The sequence below is a fragment of the Daphnia pulex genome, chromosome 1 (assembly GCF_021134715.1).
Source record: "Daphnia pulex isolate KAP4 chromosome 1, ASM2113471v1".
NCBI lineage: Eukaryota > Metazoa > Arthropoda > Branchiopoda > Diplostraca > Daphniidae > Daphnia > Daphnia pulex.
Window position 1 is genome coordinate 8172655 of NC_060017.1, and position 14710 is coordinate 8187364.

Here is a 14710-nt window from a genome sequence, read left to right on the forward strand (position 1 = left end):
GTAACGTCTTTTATCTCATTTTCATTTCACAGGTTTAAACATTTAAAGTACGTGTCGTGAAGCTTTGTCCTTTTGTTACCAATAAGAAGAAACACAGTCTAGCTATACCATGGATCAATATGAAAATGGCAGCAACCAATCTGGTGAATTCAAAGCTGAGAATGAACAAATTCTGCACGAAGAAGATAGTCACCACCCGACAGAAGAGGCAAAGCCAGATTCACACCATGTAAAGCCTGAAACTCACATTCCCAGTCTGCTTAATCTCGATGAGAAATTTCCCGAACAAAATGGAGACATTCCAGATAAAGACTTGAAAAAAGAAGAAGCCTCGCCCAAAGACAGAGAAGAAGATTTTGATTTCGAAAAGAAGCTTCCAGATATTCCACAAGATACTCTGAAAAATGAATCTGATTCATCGATGAAGTTTTCCCCTGCACACTTTCAAGATGAAGTAAGTCACGATGAAGTTGAGCATCCTCCAGCCGAAACTAAGAAAGAAGAACACTCAGAGGGAGATGTCGAAGAGGATGAAGATGAAGTAGAAGAAGAAGAAGTTTTAGAACCTGAACAAGAAGTCAGTCACTGGAAACCACAGGAAGCGTCCCCTGAAGCTGTTGTCCCTAAATCGGAAGAAATTTTTACACCACCGTCTCAAAGTCATCGCTCGCCTTCACCTGTTCCCGTGGAGGAACCCAAGCATGAGACACTTTCTAATAAGTCACCCGAATCTCTCCCTGCTGCTGAAGAAAAGTCGTCGATTTCTAATGTTACTCCTATTAGTCAAACCGAAACCAAGTCTCTTCAAGCCGAACCAGCTTCTTTGGTCGAGCTGGCCACTTTAGCCGAACCTACTACTATTGCAGCCGAGCCCCTCAAAACGCGTTCTGTCAAGAGCACAAAGTCGGATGGAACAGGAGGACACAGCTTTCTTGGTAAGTACTCGATTCATTTATTCTTCAGCTAGGAGTGCCCACAACTAAAATGCTTTAACACACTCGCCATCTTTCTCTATTCAAATTATTATTACGCACGGTGCATGGCTTTTGGACTTCCCACACACACACACTCACAGGTCGATGGTTTGATCTCTCGCGCCTTAATAATAATGGTAAGCACCTTTCTTCTACAACAATCCATCTTTGTGTTTTGGCCAAGTTATTGTAAAGTAGACAGGCCTCTTGAAGTTTTCAAGACAAACAGAAACGTTTAATTGTTTAGTACCAGTTAAATGTAATTCGACATTTCTTCCGGATCACGACGTTACGACGAAATGGGGGCTATAAAATTGGGGAGAGGAAGTTTTTCTGCACCGTCTGTCTACCTTCTTTTTTTCCCCCAGAAAACAGTTGGAGCATATCCCGAAGGGCGAATGCGTCATACTTTTTTTTGTCACTTTTTCTAATGCAATTTCCATTGCGAAATGTTGGGTTAGTAGAAGAGAGGAATAACCTGACTGTATACTTTCTCACCATATGTTTTTTTGGCATCGGTTGAATTTTAAGGCGAGCCACTTGTTCATCGCCATGACCAGTAGTGTATATCCCCCGCAAAAAAAAAGAAAGATCATTGATAATAACTATGCAATTGGAAATTATTATTTCCTCGCGAAATAGTTGGTTGTCGAAACCGCGCGTTGGAGTGAAATCGTACCCAGCCAGGCTGTATGTCATTGATGCGTGAGCAATAAGTAAAAAGAGGGCGTGATCTACATGCCTCTTCCTCTTTTCATTCCTTTTGTACTGTGCCCATTTCCCCATCCCTGTCTTCTAATCCTATATATCCCGCCGAGCATTTCTTCTTTTTCTTTTCCCGCGCGCGCCGCATTGGGGGTCTTTATCGACGTGCGACGCCAGCGCCATGAGAGTCGCCTGCGGACTTCGATGCCAGCGCCAAAAGCCTAGGTTGAAACCAAAGCGAGAGCTACTAGCTAGCTAGCGAGAGTATTATTGTTTCCTGCTGTTTGCTCGTTGATTCCCAGCTCGGGATTTTTCGCAGGATCGTCTGGAATACGGAGTCACCCAGTCGTGTCCGCTCATCATTTTTTGGTCTCTGTGAGACTAACGAAACAACATTTTTTTTTTAAAACTCTCTGCTTCCTTTTAGACTCGGTTGTCTAATCTCTCTCCTGTTCCGTGTCACAGTGTTATGAGTGCAGTACAGAGTGTGGGTTTCAACAAAATGGCTCTGTTTTCCAACGAACAGGGTGAGTGTCTCTCTTTCTCCAATTTCTCTTTTATCAATTTCGATCGTGTGCGTCGATGTGGTTGTGTCGATGCCTGCGAAAATCGACTCCTCGTTTCTGGACTTTGTGTCCTGGGCCAAAATTATCAGTAGTAGAGTTTTAACCTTGTTTCCGGCAGCCTTTATCTTTTCGTCTCCACTTCATCTATACATTAGTAATGATTTCTTTGTTTAAATGTTGCTACTTGAGTATACTACTCCATGTTTGATGGAGGTCGGAAATAGAATGGGTGGGAGGTAAAATTCTTTTACTTGTAGGATTTTCTCAGGAGCGACGTCATATGAGCCAATAATGCACCAGCTCTAGACATAAGACTCAAGCTCGAGCTATTTCGGTTTCCCACTGCTCTCTAGCACCGTGATTGATTCAAACCAGAAAAAAAAATATCTGATAATTTTTTTCCCCCTCGAAATTTTACTGTGGTTTTTTGGGTTTCCTTTCCAGGCTGTCATGCATACATCTAAATTAAATTTTTTAAAAACTCGCCTGTCAAGATAAATTTTTCCGGAAATCTAAACAGCTGATGCTGCTATTGCAACAGACAAATGCTGACCAGTTTTTTTAATTGAAAGTAACCGACATGTGTCATTGCTCTGTGCTTGATCTTGACTGTATGCCCTTGATCTTGCTGTTGCCGAGGAAAGATAATATGGCGCCAATGTAAGCATAATTTACGGAGAAAGACATTCGTTGTCGTCGTCGATTGCGACAAGCCTCGATCTCACTCCAACGTTGATCAGCGTTCTAGTTGGTTCTGTTTGAGTTTAACCTTATTTAAATTCAATTATGAATTAGTCGTCGTCGTCTCTTATATTCTGTAATCGATCTTTTTCTTTCTTTGGAAACCTGTCCTGTGCTCGATTTCCTTTCTCTTGACTTTGTTAGTCGAGTTAATGTCAATCGATTTTTGTTTTTGTCTTCCCCCCTCCTGTTTCCTTTCAGTTTTTTTCCAGTTAGGTGTATCAGGGTTGTTGGCAGGTTCAACGCCACCTGTCCTCAGACGATTGAACATAGCTCTACTACTGCTCTAGGCTCTAAAAGTTTCTCTTCACCCGACTACTTAACAGAGGCAATTCTTTCTTTCCCTTCCCTTTCGTACCTGAGCGTTAGTCCAGTCTGTTGAAGGAAGCTGCTGTCAACGTGGCGTGCAACACTCACGTGATTTTCTTCCCTTCACTTCTTCAGTCTTGGAAACTGATATCTCAATTCCACTGATCGTTTTTCAATAGCAAAACCGAATCATCGTTTTGTCATTGATATTTTCATCGGTGAATCACTGCTCACTTCCTCCCTACAAAAGTCTTCCATTTACCTAGCTGTGTTTGCCTTTGTGTTGCAACAACAGCTGGTAGCCCAGGTGCTCGTGTCGATTGACCTCATTCGCTCATCTTTTTTTATCCCCTTGTAATTCACCTCCAGTCATCCTTTCGGGTTTTTTTTAACTTTTTGTAAAACTTGAAAAAATGGGTCGCCGTAATCGTGAAGCTAGTAACACGGAAGAAGTGTACGAATCTCGGGGAGTTGGTAAGAATCAAATTTTTTCAAAGTGAAAAAGATTGTGTTTTAAATTTATTATTCATATCGAAATTCAACTTGTGCATTTACTTGTGCTGGCTTAAGCTTTGTGTGTCAAAATTTGACTTGCATTCCATTCTGCGTTTGGCAGCTTGGTAGTAGACTTACGTGGCAAGCACCTTTTTTAAATCGATTCAGTTTTTCGGTCGATTATTAATCGAAGTGGTTCACACCACATTTCTAACCGCAGTTTTGGACTTGGTGCACTGGCGTGATCCGCGTAAGAGCGGAATTGTCCTTGGTGCTATCCTGGCCATCCTACTCTCGCTGTCTGTCGTCTCGGTCGTGTCCGTCATTTCCTATTCTGCATTGGCCGTCTTGTCGGGCACCCTTTCTTTCCGACTCTACAAGAATGTCCTGCAGGCCGTTCAAAAGACTCAAGATGGACATCCGTTCAAGTAAGTCATTTTCAAATGTTTTTTTTAATTTAAAAAACACTGAATTAATTATTTTTTAAACACAGAGAATACTTGGAACACGATGTCACTGTTACCACGGAAAAGGTGCATGAAGTGGCTGATTTGACTGCCGCTAAACTGAATGCCTCTTTGGTCGAGCTGCGCCGGTTGTTCCTGGTTGAAGACCTGGTGGACTCTGTCAAATTCGCGCTCGTCTTGTGGTTGTTAACCTATGTTGGTTCTTTGTTCAATGGACTGACTCTGGTCATCTTGGGTAATTCAAGTCTTTCACTTCAACATTACTCGATGAATTTACTGACATGATTTTATATTTTAGCCGTCGTGGGTCTTTTTACACTTCCCAAAGTGTACGAAACACACCAAGAAAAGATCGATCAGAATCTTGACCTCGTGAAAGGCAAGATCAACGATGTTGTTGATAAGTAATTAAAATTTGACACTGTATTGATAAGTAAGGATCGAATTTTCTAATGATTGGCATTTTTATTTTGAAAATAGGGTTCAAGCTGTGCTGCCCATCGGCAAGAAAGCCAAGAGCCAATAAATTTGAAAACTTAGAATAGCGAGGCTTGTGTTTCGGCCCCGTCCTCGGTGTGCTTGGGTCAGTCGGGATTCGGTAGACTTGACGAGAAGAAACCTTTACTAGTTCATTTTCTCCTTTCTCTTAATTGGTTGTGGCTGCTGCTGCTTTCTCTATTTTTCTCAGACACTCGTTTGAAAGGGGCGAGCAGCAGGTCACAATGATACACTTTCCTTTTCCCTTCCTTTCCCCTCTAATAAATCCTTGGGCCCGTAGATGAAGATCCATGAACATCATTTGCACTTGGGTAGTGCTCCATAGCAAAATTTCTTTCTTTATCCATCTCTTGTCGGACTTTGAAATTCGGAAGGCGGTCGTGTATTTTAAGAAGACGATATTTAATATGGGAGTTTGTCGGTGGTTTCAAACAAGTTATTGAAAAACTCAAGAAAGCCACGGGCTAATTTTTGAGTTTGCTCACCTATATTATCCTCTTATTATAACTACTCTTTTTTTTTGTGTTGTTGTGTAACCGAATCTCTCAACAAGTCTTCAAACATCATTTTATTGTCTTGTGAACCAGTGTGTGGCTTGTCGACATGCTAAAATTTTGTCAGTCTCTCGAATCTCGGTGCGAGCAGAGCTGTAGTAGTGTGTTGTTTTTCTTCTTTTGTCGTCAGCCTCTTACTCGATACAACTCCCAAATCAGAATTTCAGACAGAAAAGTTATTCGCGCTTCTCGTCCTGCTTTGGTGGCACTCATGAGTTCCCTTTTTCCTAAAATTTCTCTCTCCTCTATCTACTCCCCCAATATTTCAGATAAAAATTTATTGTTATATTTTTTATTCTTTAAGAGCTGAAGGTAAAAAGCCTCTCTTTTTCTATACTAATAATATATAGTAATGCTCCTTGTCTGCTCTGTTCCCACCTATTCCCGTCACACTTTGGAAAATAAATATTCAACGTTCAACCGTGGATCGAGTTTTTCCAGTTTTTAAAAAACAACATTTCCATTCTCCTTCAACTTTCTAAATCATCTTGCTGGATCGATTCCAGCTCAGTTCTTTTACACACCGAGCTGGGGGGGTTTGTGTACAATTGTTTTATAGCGAATCACCACTTGTTTCTTTAAGAAGATTCTTCGTTGTTGCGAACGAGCCGCATCCGAGTTATTTTGGTTGCGCTTGGGAATCACATTGCAGGTTTCAGCAGTTGACTGCCGGCTGCTCGTCAGCCGAGTCTATATTTAAGTTCGCCCCATATATAGTGAGAGAATGTGCTCTACAAAAAGTATCTGTGCAATGCAAAAGGGGATTACCACCATCTTCTCGAGAAGAAAAAGTTCTTTTTATTTTCCAATTCCTTATAATGCTGTAGGGAATAAAGCAACTCTCTAATCTTGTTAGATGAACTTATGGTCTCATTTGATTAGGCACGAGACAAGTCAGAGATGTAGAAACAAGTCTAAGATGTCGTGGATCTATTATTATTACCGTCAATACTGCGAAAAGCTTTCACGTAGCGCGGATTGAGACAACGGGTCGTTGGGTTCCATGTCGACAAAACATCAGCGGGCATTATTTCCTTCCGGTCATCCGACAGATTGAGTTGTGCACAAAGAGAACACAAGGCCTGGCCGCCCATCTCTTCATATCCACTGCGGATAATGTAACTGGTTTTCCATTTCAAGTACCTCTCGTAAAGTGTTTGGTTGCCATCGAGCAACAGCAAGTAATCGGCCAGTTGTTTGGGTGAATAACTCAGGGCGTCGATAAATGAATACGGCGGAGCAATGTCGCTGTAATTGGCCCTACCCATGACAACTGGCACCACGTCAAGCTTCAATATCGAATAGAATTTCTCCGTGACGTAATGGCTGCACAGTGAATTCTCAAACGACAGATAAAACTTGTATTCCTTTTCCAGCATGTCGTAACATTCCGGATGTGAAATCCCCGTATCAGAGTTCCATTTGCATTTCAACGGACCGCAAAGACCAAAGATGTCGATAGGGATGTGCTTCTGCAATTCTCTGACGTAATTTTCTCGCCGACTTTGAGTTGTGTTGCAATGCGAAACAAACCAGGCGACCAGTTTTGTCTTTTTCCTTATTAGATAAGACTTGGATTTTAAATCAACCGCTGCCCGTTCTATCCGGCCATACGGATAAGGAATGTTTGATTCGGGCAGATAACTCATGGTCCAGTTGAAATATCCGATGTAATCCTTTTGGACGTTTTCCTTGTGATAGAAAGGTGATTCTTGGCTGAAAAAGATGTAATATTGATGACTCTCCCGTGTGTCGGCTGGTGGCAGCTTGTCAGACTTTTCCAGTTGATGAAGCACAGCCATATTGAAAATAATGGCATCAAATTTGCCCAGTAAGTTTGATCGACGATCAGTTGTGACTCGACAATTCCTGTACGGACACGAGTTATTGTTGGGCAAACTTCTAAGAAAGACTTTCATTTCGATTCGATCGTAACCGTTCCACAATAGAATGTTCTTCGTCTGATGGGACTCGGATAACACATCATTAGGGTGGATGCGCACTATTACTCTTTCCCGAGTGATCGATGTCTGATGATAACAAATTATAGTGATCACAAACATTATTATAATTCCAGCCAAGGATAAGTACCTAGAGACACAATAACGTTGTTCCATTTCTGGGAAACAAAACTGGCAGTTTATCGTCTTCTTCTGATTAACACACAAATACGAATGAAGATAATACCCCTGGCAAACCATCAAATGAAAAAGAGGATACATGTAATTATCTCCGGCCATCATCATCTGCTATACATTTGGGAAGTTTTATAATTGTTCAAACAGGAAATACTTTGGGCGTTCCTCTTCCCATGCTCTTCCTTTGTTTCCTACATTTTGAGATTTGTTTTCCTGATAACATTCAAATCTTCTTTAGTAATTGGCATATCTTTTTTTGTGTCTTTCCACACTTTCAAAAAGAATAACAACAGTCCTGATCCAGTAGTTTTATTTAATTTTTTAAAAACTAAAATTTCAAAATATCTTTTCCGAACACGCGATTTACAATATCTGGCAATGCGCAATTTCTTCTGCCATCTAGTGATATTTTTTGAAACAATTTATGTAAACAAACGTGCACAGCAAACTCAAATGTAGTGGAAAATTTTCTTGCAAGTGTTGAGATTTTCTTTTTTATTAAACGATGGCTGGAAGGGGTAAAAGGAAAAATAGGGACGATAATGGATTTGCAGAGTGGGTGAGACGACTTATTCGACTTCTGACACTACTAATTATGTTATTCATATTTGGAATCATTATTTACAGGGGGGTTATATGGCAGCAAAAATTTCTAAACTAGAAAATCAGTATTTGAATGAACAATTCAATGAAGTACAAGAAGATGATAAACTAAGCAATGTATTTTCAAATGTTGCAATTTTTGTCAATGGATATACCAGTCCAACTGCAGAAGAACTGAAGCGCATCATGCTGGCCAATGGAGGAGTTTACCACCATTACTATAATTCAAAAACGACTACTCATATAATTGCGTCCAACTTGTGTGGTGCTAAAATCAAGAAACTCAAGGGCGACGAAAAATTTGTTAAGCCAGAATGGATTGTTGAAAGTCTGAAAGCCAATATGTTATTGGATGTGAAGCCCTATTTGCTTTACACTGGGCTAACTTTAGACAAAGGGCAACAAAAGTTGGACATTGCTTCAATACAGAAGAAAAATGATGACAATCAAACAGCAATAGAAAGAAAAATTGATGAAGCACATTCCTCTGAACCTGTTCCACCTGGTGATATTACTAGACATTCAAGAGAAATGAAACGCGCAGGAGAAGACGATTTTTTATCTGAATTTTACAAACGCTCAAGGCTTCACCACATTTCCACAATGGGAGCGTTATTCAAAAGACATGTGACTGAGCTTCGAGAGAAAAATGATGGTGTTTTTCCAGGTACAATTTTGATAGCAGCATTTTATTAATGCAATTACATGTAATATTTAAAAATTTAGGTATGGAAAGTATTGAAAACTGGAAGAACTTGACTGGTTGCCTAGGAAACTACAAGTGTGAAGAAACTGTTTTCATGCACATTGACATGGATTGCTTCTTTGTCTCGGTTGGACTGCGCAACTATCCATCGTTGGTGGGTAAACCGGTTGTTGTGACCCATGCAAGAGCTGACGCTAAACCGCTTCCAAGACGCGAAGGCAGCAATCGAGAATATGAATTCGACTGCTATAAAGAACATTGGATCAAAAAATCGAAATTTTCAGAAAATAACAGCAATGCTGTTGATACGGTGGCTACGCTTTCAGATGTTTTTCCACGACTTCAGGATTTGGATGAAACTTGTTCCATGTCCGAAATCGCTTCGTGTAGCTACGAAGCTCGCGCAGCTGGAATTTATAACGGAATGTTCATGGGAGGTGCCTTGAAATTATGTCCTAATCTGGTTGCCATTCCGTACGATTTTGAAGGATACAAGGAGGTAATACATTTACAATCAATTATTTAAAATCTTTAATTCATTTTTCCGTTTGTGGGCGTGTTTAAGGTGTCCACCTCGCTGTACAATACTGTTGCCGCGTACACTTTGGACTTGGAAGCCGTCAGCTGTGATGAGTTGTACGCAGACATTACCTCCGTTTTGCGCCAAAGTGGACTCACGCCAGCCGAGTTTGCTACTCATTTGAAAGAAGTCATCTTTAATAAGACACAATGTAACGCCTCTGTCGGAATGGGCCCGAATATGCTGATGGCTAGGCTTGCAACCAAAAAAGCCAAACCGAACGGACTGTTTTATATCAACAAGAAAGACATGAATGAATTTATGAAGGACCACAAAATTGAAGATCTGCCGGGTGTCGGAAGGTCCATGGCTCATCGACTTCATGGCATGGGCGTTCGCACTTGTGTTGAAATGCAGCAAGTATGTGTACATAGCTTCTATTTCATTAAACAAATATGTAATTGTGTTTCTGAAAATCAGGTAAGCTTGGGAAAGCTCCAACAAGAGTTTGGTCAAAAGCAAGGACAAACATTATATCATATGTGCCGGGGAGAAGATAAACGCGCTCTAAAGGTATTATCTCAGTCTCAGGTTAACTTTCCATTTCAAAATTGTTAATATTGCGTGGTCCACATAGACGGACCACGTTCGAAAATCTGTTTCGGCAGATATAAATTATGGAATTCGTTTCGCAAATGATCAGGAAATGCACAAATTCGTTCAAGAACTGTCCATTGAAGTGTCCAAACGAATGGAAGAAATTCACGTAATTAATTTAAACATTTTTTTAACAGCGAAAGCAATTTTAACTTTGTTAAATGTCTCTTTAGGTGAGAGGAAAACTGTTGACTTTGAAGCTCAAAATCCGCGCCAAAGATGCCCCTGTAGAAACAGCGAAATTTATGGGTCACGGAGTATGTGATAGCATTTCTCGATCCACAACATTGTGTTCTGCCACTCGCGACACCAAAATCGTCGAAAAAGAAGTTCAAATCCTTTTGAAACAACTCAAAGGTAGTACGCTATATACCTTATCCTGCACAAACCATATTATTCTAACCCATCTCAATTATTCTTTACAGTTGATTGCTGCGAGTTGCGGGGAATGGGCATTCAGTTTAGTAAACTTGTAGAGGATAACGTATTCAAAGGCAAACAACCGATACAGAACTCTCTTCTCAATTTTGTAGCCCGCTCAAGGATAGTGCCACCAGAAGAAGTTGTAACAACAGTGGCGGATGTAACCGAACCTGAACGTGAAATCCTGGAACCAGCTAGTTCTAAAACAGTTGATAAGGAGAAGAAGGATGATACAAGGGAAACACAACACCCACCTTCTCTCTTTGAACTTCCCTCAGCTTCTCAGATTGATTCTGCCGTCTTTAACGAACTTCCTGACGATTTAAAGAACGACATTATTCAAGAATATCACCGAAAGGGAATCGCTTTAAGTGAAGTGAATAGTTTTGCAATGAAACCTACAACATCGTCATCTGTGAATGGCTCCTCGGTACCAACGTCGAACTCTGCTGGCACTTCCCGATCAGAGAATCCAGTATCCTACGACGGCATTGAAGAAGTAGCGGACATAGACGCCAGTTATTGGTCAGCATTGCCTGACGATATTAAAACGGAAATTGAAAGAGACATTCAACAACGCAAAGCCGAAGCAACCTCGCCGGTCAAAGGCTGGAAAAGTATATTCAAACCTCAACGATCTCCTGCCAAAGCTACCAGCAAACTGGGAAGCGGGAAGACAAAAGCAGAAGTGAAGCGGAAGACGAAACCGAACGCCCCTTCTAAAGCAAAAATTCAGCCTATTGTTAGAGCTCCAATTGCTGTTCTCCCGGAAGAGGTAATAAAATTTAGAATTTTCTCGGTCAGCAAATTTTGAATAGTTCAATTTTATGTTAGAAAAAAGAAGTTCAAGTTCAACCTCCTGAAGTATTGAAAGAAGAACTAGGGTTGAGTGGTGCAACTACTCTGCCTGAAATTCGCCAGTTGTTGATTGAATGGTTTTCTTCAACTGATGTACCTGAAAACGAAGATTGCGAAGCAGTCTCTAGTTTCCTTGCAAGTTTGGTGAATAATAAAGAATTGCACAAGATTGAGCCAATCATTCTTTTTCTAAAAAGGTATTTGAAAATGTTTTCAAATGATTCGTTTATTTCATGTTTCATAAAATTTTTGTTTCACATCAGAAGGGGGAGTGATATAAACGATTCCTGGAAACGTGCGATTGAGGATATTATCAATAATACGCAACTCTATGTGATACAGCATTACAATGCTCCACTGAAACTACCGTCTCCGGTTTCTTAACTGATCATTATTTTTTCTTGGTTAAAACAAAGATTTCGTTTCCAAATTTCATTAATTTGAATAAATCATTCTTAATTTTAAATTCTTATTATGTCAACTAGCATCCCTTATTGCAAGGTTAATTGCTGTCAGGATTCACGGCAGGTCCAGGCAATATTACAGGCAATCAGCGGAATCATTTTTGAACGAACTATTAATTGTTTTATTGTAACTAAACCTTTATTTCTTTTCTTTTACTGCTGAGCATCAAATGTCCGCCACTCCTGACGACGAAAATCAGCGGATCTAATATGAAGGAAAATTCCGTTGCCGCTGGCGCATTTCGGTTTGGCACGTAAGCATTTGTTCGATTCCATTGCGCTCTTTGTTTTGCTGCTAATGTCGTTGGGCGGAAATCAGCGGTTGCTGGAAATTCTTTGGTGGAGAATTGGGGATAACGTTTTGGTGAAGGTAAGTGAAGAGGCTGAATCATGGTGTGTTCGCACCATTTGGTAACTAAATCTGCTGCAATAGACTTCGGTGTAACTTTGCGATCACTTACCTTCGTGCGACTATGCGAGGCGATATGTCCGTAAACGACTATTTTGAGCCGAAAACTGAACAAATGAAAAGAACTTTTCAGTACTCTCAAATATCTTCAGAAAACCAAATTCATTACCTTAAGAAAACCGAAATTATTTATGTTCAGCGCTACTTATACGTCAAGTGCTTCAGCAAGTGCTGTGTTGCAATTTCTGCAAATTAAAATTTTTATTTTTGAGAAGTGACATTAAAGTCGTATTTATTTATTACTTTAATTAAATAGTACAAAAGTTAAAATATTAGGAACTAATCAATTAAGAATTAACTAGAAATCGAAATTCGAATCAACCTGTTGATTTTTCATTTAATATAATTTGCAACGTTGTTATAAAGCAGACGATAAGTTATCAAGTTTAGTTTAGACTAAAATTCGTGTGTTCATAAATAAAAAAAAAAATAGAATTCAATGCTTACTTTTGAAAAATGGCTAGGTTTCTTATAAGTAAACGTTTTACTTTTATTCAAAAAATACCATTAATGTTTTCTCAACACAATGCTGTTTTCATGGGATCCAACTCATGGTAAAATTTTGAAATGAATAATCAAAAGTAATTTATTTTTAATAATTGATTCTTTGAATCAATTTGTCCAGTCTGTATAGTTCCTCATCCAAAGATAAAAGTATACCACCCTCATCAAAAGGATTTCTTAAAATATACACGAAAACTGGAGATGGTGGAATGACATCAACATTTACGGGAGAAAGGCGTGCTAAGGATGACAACATATTTCAGGCTCTGGGTGCAGTGGATGAACTTGCTTCCTGTATAGGGTATAAGATACTGATTGTGATTAACTAACCTAACATACTCTCTAAAATTTATGTTTAAACAATAAGGCTTGCAAGGGAATTTGGTTTGGAAAATGGCCACCCATACACTGACCATCTTCAAAGAATCCAGTGTATTTTGCAAGATGTAAATGCCTGTATAGCAACACCATATTCTTCAGCTCGTGAAGCACATTTGAAGAAAACAGAATTTGACTCTGGGTGTTGGGAATTTATTGCATCCCAACAGTGATCGACATTATTGCTACTGTTAATTCTGTGTAATTTGTAGGGACCTCAACAGAGGGCCCCGATTTTACCCTCTCTTCCCATTCAATCTATTGTTCCCTACCCTACTCAACCCTAAACCAACTATTGAAATACCAAAATGCTGTATTATACGGCAGTGTGAAATATAAGGACGAACTAGCAACAACAAAGGTGTCATCTCTTATCTCAATCTTGGAAGTTGAACGGTCGACACCGCCAACAAGAGTTCCATTTCCAACATGGTCCTTCGAACCGGAGTTTTCTCCAACCAGTGTTAAGTTAGTTTCGCTCTATCACACTCAAATCTTTCTCTCGTTATCTCCTTTTGCTTAATCATTGCCGCCATTTATCAAAGAAAATTGTGTTTAATTATGGCAGGTCAGTCATTTATTAGAATCTTTTTCTCTCTCTCTGAGTTTAACTTGTTCTCAGGGGTCTAGTAAGCAAATAGATCCCTCTAAACAGTAAATTATTTTTCTTCTCTCTCTTGAATTAAAGCTAAAATATTTCCTCAAAGTTTCTTAAAATTAAAATAGGATTCCTAAATCATTTTTGAAGGGGGATTTCTTTTTTTGTCACGTAAATTATCATCGCCTAAGTTGATTATTCTCTCTTCCCTTTCAACAAATTTTTTTTTTTGGGGGGATATTGCTTTCCAATATCTAAGATTGGGCAAACTTGGGAACTTCCCTACCTCTTTAACGTGTTCACCTCGTGTGAGCCTTAGGTTAAATTCCCTCTCTATCTCTTGATACGCCTCCCGGCATTGTAAAAACGAATCTCAGCTGATTGGGTTCACTGCCCGTTCTTTAAAAATGGGATAACGCGGGAATCTCTTTCCTTTCAAGAATTTTTTTTTGGGGGGGCTTGCTTCCCTACCTCTTAGATTGGGAAAACGCGGGAACTTCTCTAACCCTTCAATGAGTTCGCCTCGTGTGAGCCCCAGGGTGAAAAGACTTAAATAAATTATCGCTCTCTTTGCTATGGCCTTAGACCATTTCCCGAAAACAAATCTCTCTCATTTTTTGAATTAATTTGCATTGTTTGTTATTCAATCATTTGGGTAAATCTCTCTCTGTCTCAGAAGGCACAACGATCTCTCTAAATACGACAGAAAAATATTCTCTTTTTTGGGGGGCTAGGCCGGTTTCCCCTTTAAACTGGAAAAAACGCGGGAAAATTCTCTACCCTTTCAACGCGTTCGCCTCGTGTGCGCCTTAGGGTGATTAAAACTTGAATTTTTTTTCTCTCTCTCTATTTACAAAGGCCTTCCGCCATTTCGAAACAAATCTCGCGCTCTTACGCTCTTGCATTTTTTGTTTGCTTAAAGGGAAATCTTTCTCTTTTTCTGAGAAGGCACAAAGCGCCCTCTGAGCACAAAATTGGGAATTAGAAACCGCCGTCTTGCGGCAAAAACTCTTTAAATTCTCTTTCCTAAAAATTGTTATTATGCCGTTTGTGGGATTGTAAGGAGCTAGAAAATTACCCTAG

General features: G+C 39.8%; 3 protein-coding genes across 5 annotated transcripts; 2 read left to right on the plus strand and 1 right to left on the minus strand.

Annotated features, from left to right (window-relative positions):
- The first annotated feature begins 109 nt into the window (after nt 1–109).
- On the plus strand, nt 110–5734 carry LOC124193313 (reticulon-1-like). 2 transcript variants are annotated; one of them, XM_046587073.1, is made up of 6 exons: nt 110–935; nt 1076–1111; nt 4011–4218; nt 4284–4492; nt 4556–4661; nt 4738–5734. In XM_046587073.1, exons 1-6 carry the CDS (start codon nt 110–112, stop codon nt 4781–4783), a joined length of 1431 nt encoding a protein of 476 aa, XP_046443029.1. In that variant the 3' UTR covers nt 4784–5734. The 2 variants fall into 2 exon arrangements, with proteins under 2 accessions (XP_046443029.1, XP_046443035.1); XM_046587079.1 differs by lacking the exon at nt 1076–1111.
- Nucleotides 5547–7426, minus strand: LOC124193324 (alpha-(1,3)-fucosyltransferase C-like). Its single transcript, XM_046587092.1, has one exon. The coding sequence runs from the start codon at nt 7424–7426 to the stop codon at nt 6224–6226; it is 1203 nt and encodes a 400-aa protein (XP_046443048.1). The 3' UTR covers nt 5547–6223.
- Nucleotides 7427–7484: 58 nt separating this feature from the next.
- LOC124193281 (DNA repair protein REV1-like) lies at nt 7485–11680 on the plus strand. 2 transcript variants are annotated; one of them, XM_046587045.1, is made up of 10 exons: nt 7485–8006; nt 8075–8717; nt 8777–9255; nt 9322–9696; nt 9757–9849; nt 9914–10042; nt 10107–10290; nt 10359–11131; nt 11191–11411; nt 11478–11680. In XM_046587045.1, the coding sequence occupies exons 1-10, from the start codon at nt 7953–7955 to the stop codon at nt 11596–11598; spliced, it is 3072 nt and encodes a 1023-aa protein (XP_046443001.1). In that variant the 5' UTR covers nt 7485–7952; the 3' UTR covers nt 11599–11680. The 2 variants fall into 2 exon arrangements, with proteins under 2 accessions (XP_046443001.1, XP_046443006.1); XM_046587050.1 differs by having other exon boundaries at nt 7860–8002.
- Nucleotides 11681–14710: the final 3030 nt, after the last annotated feature.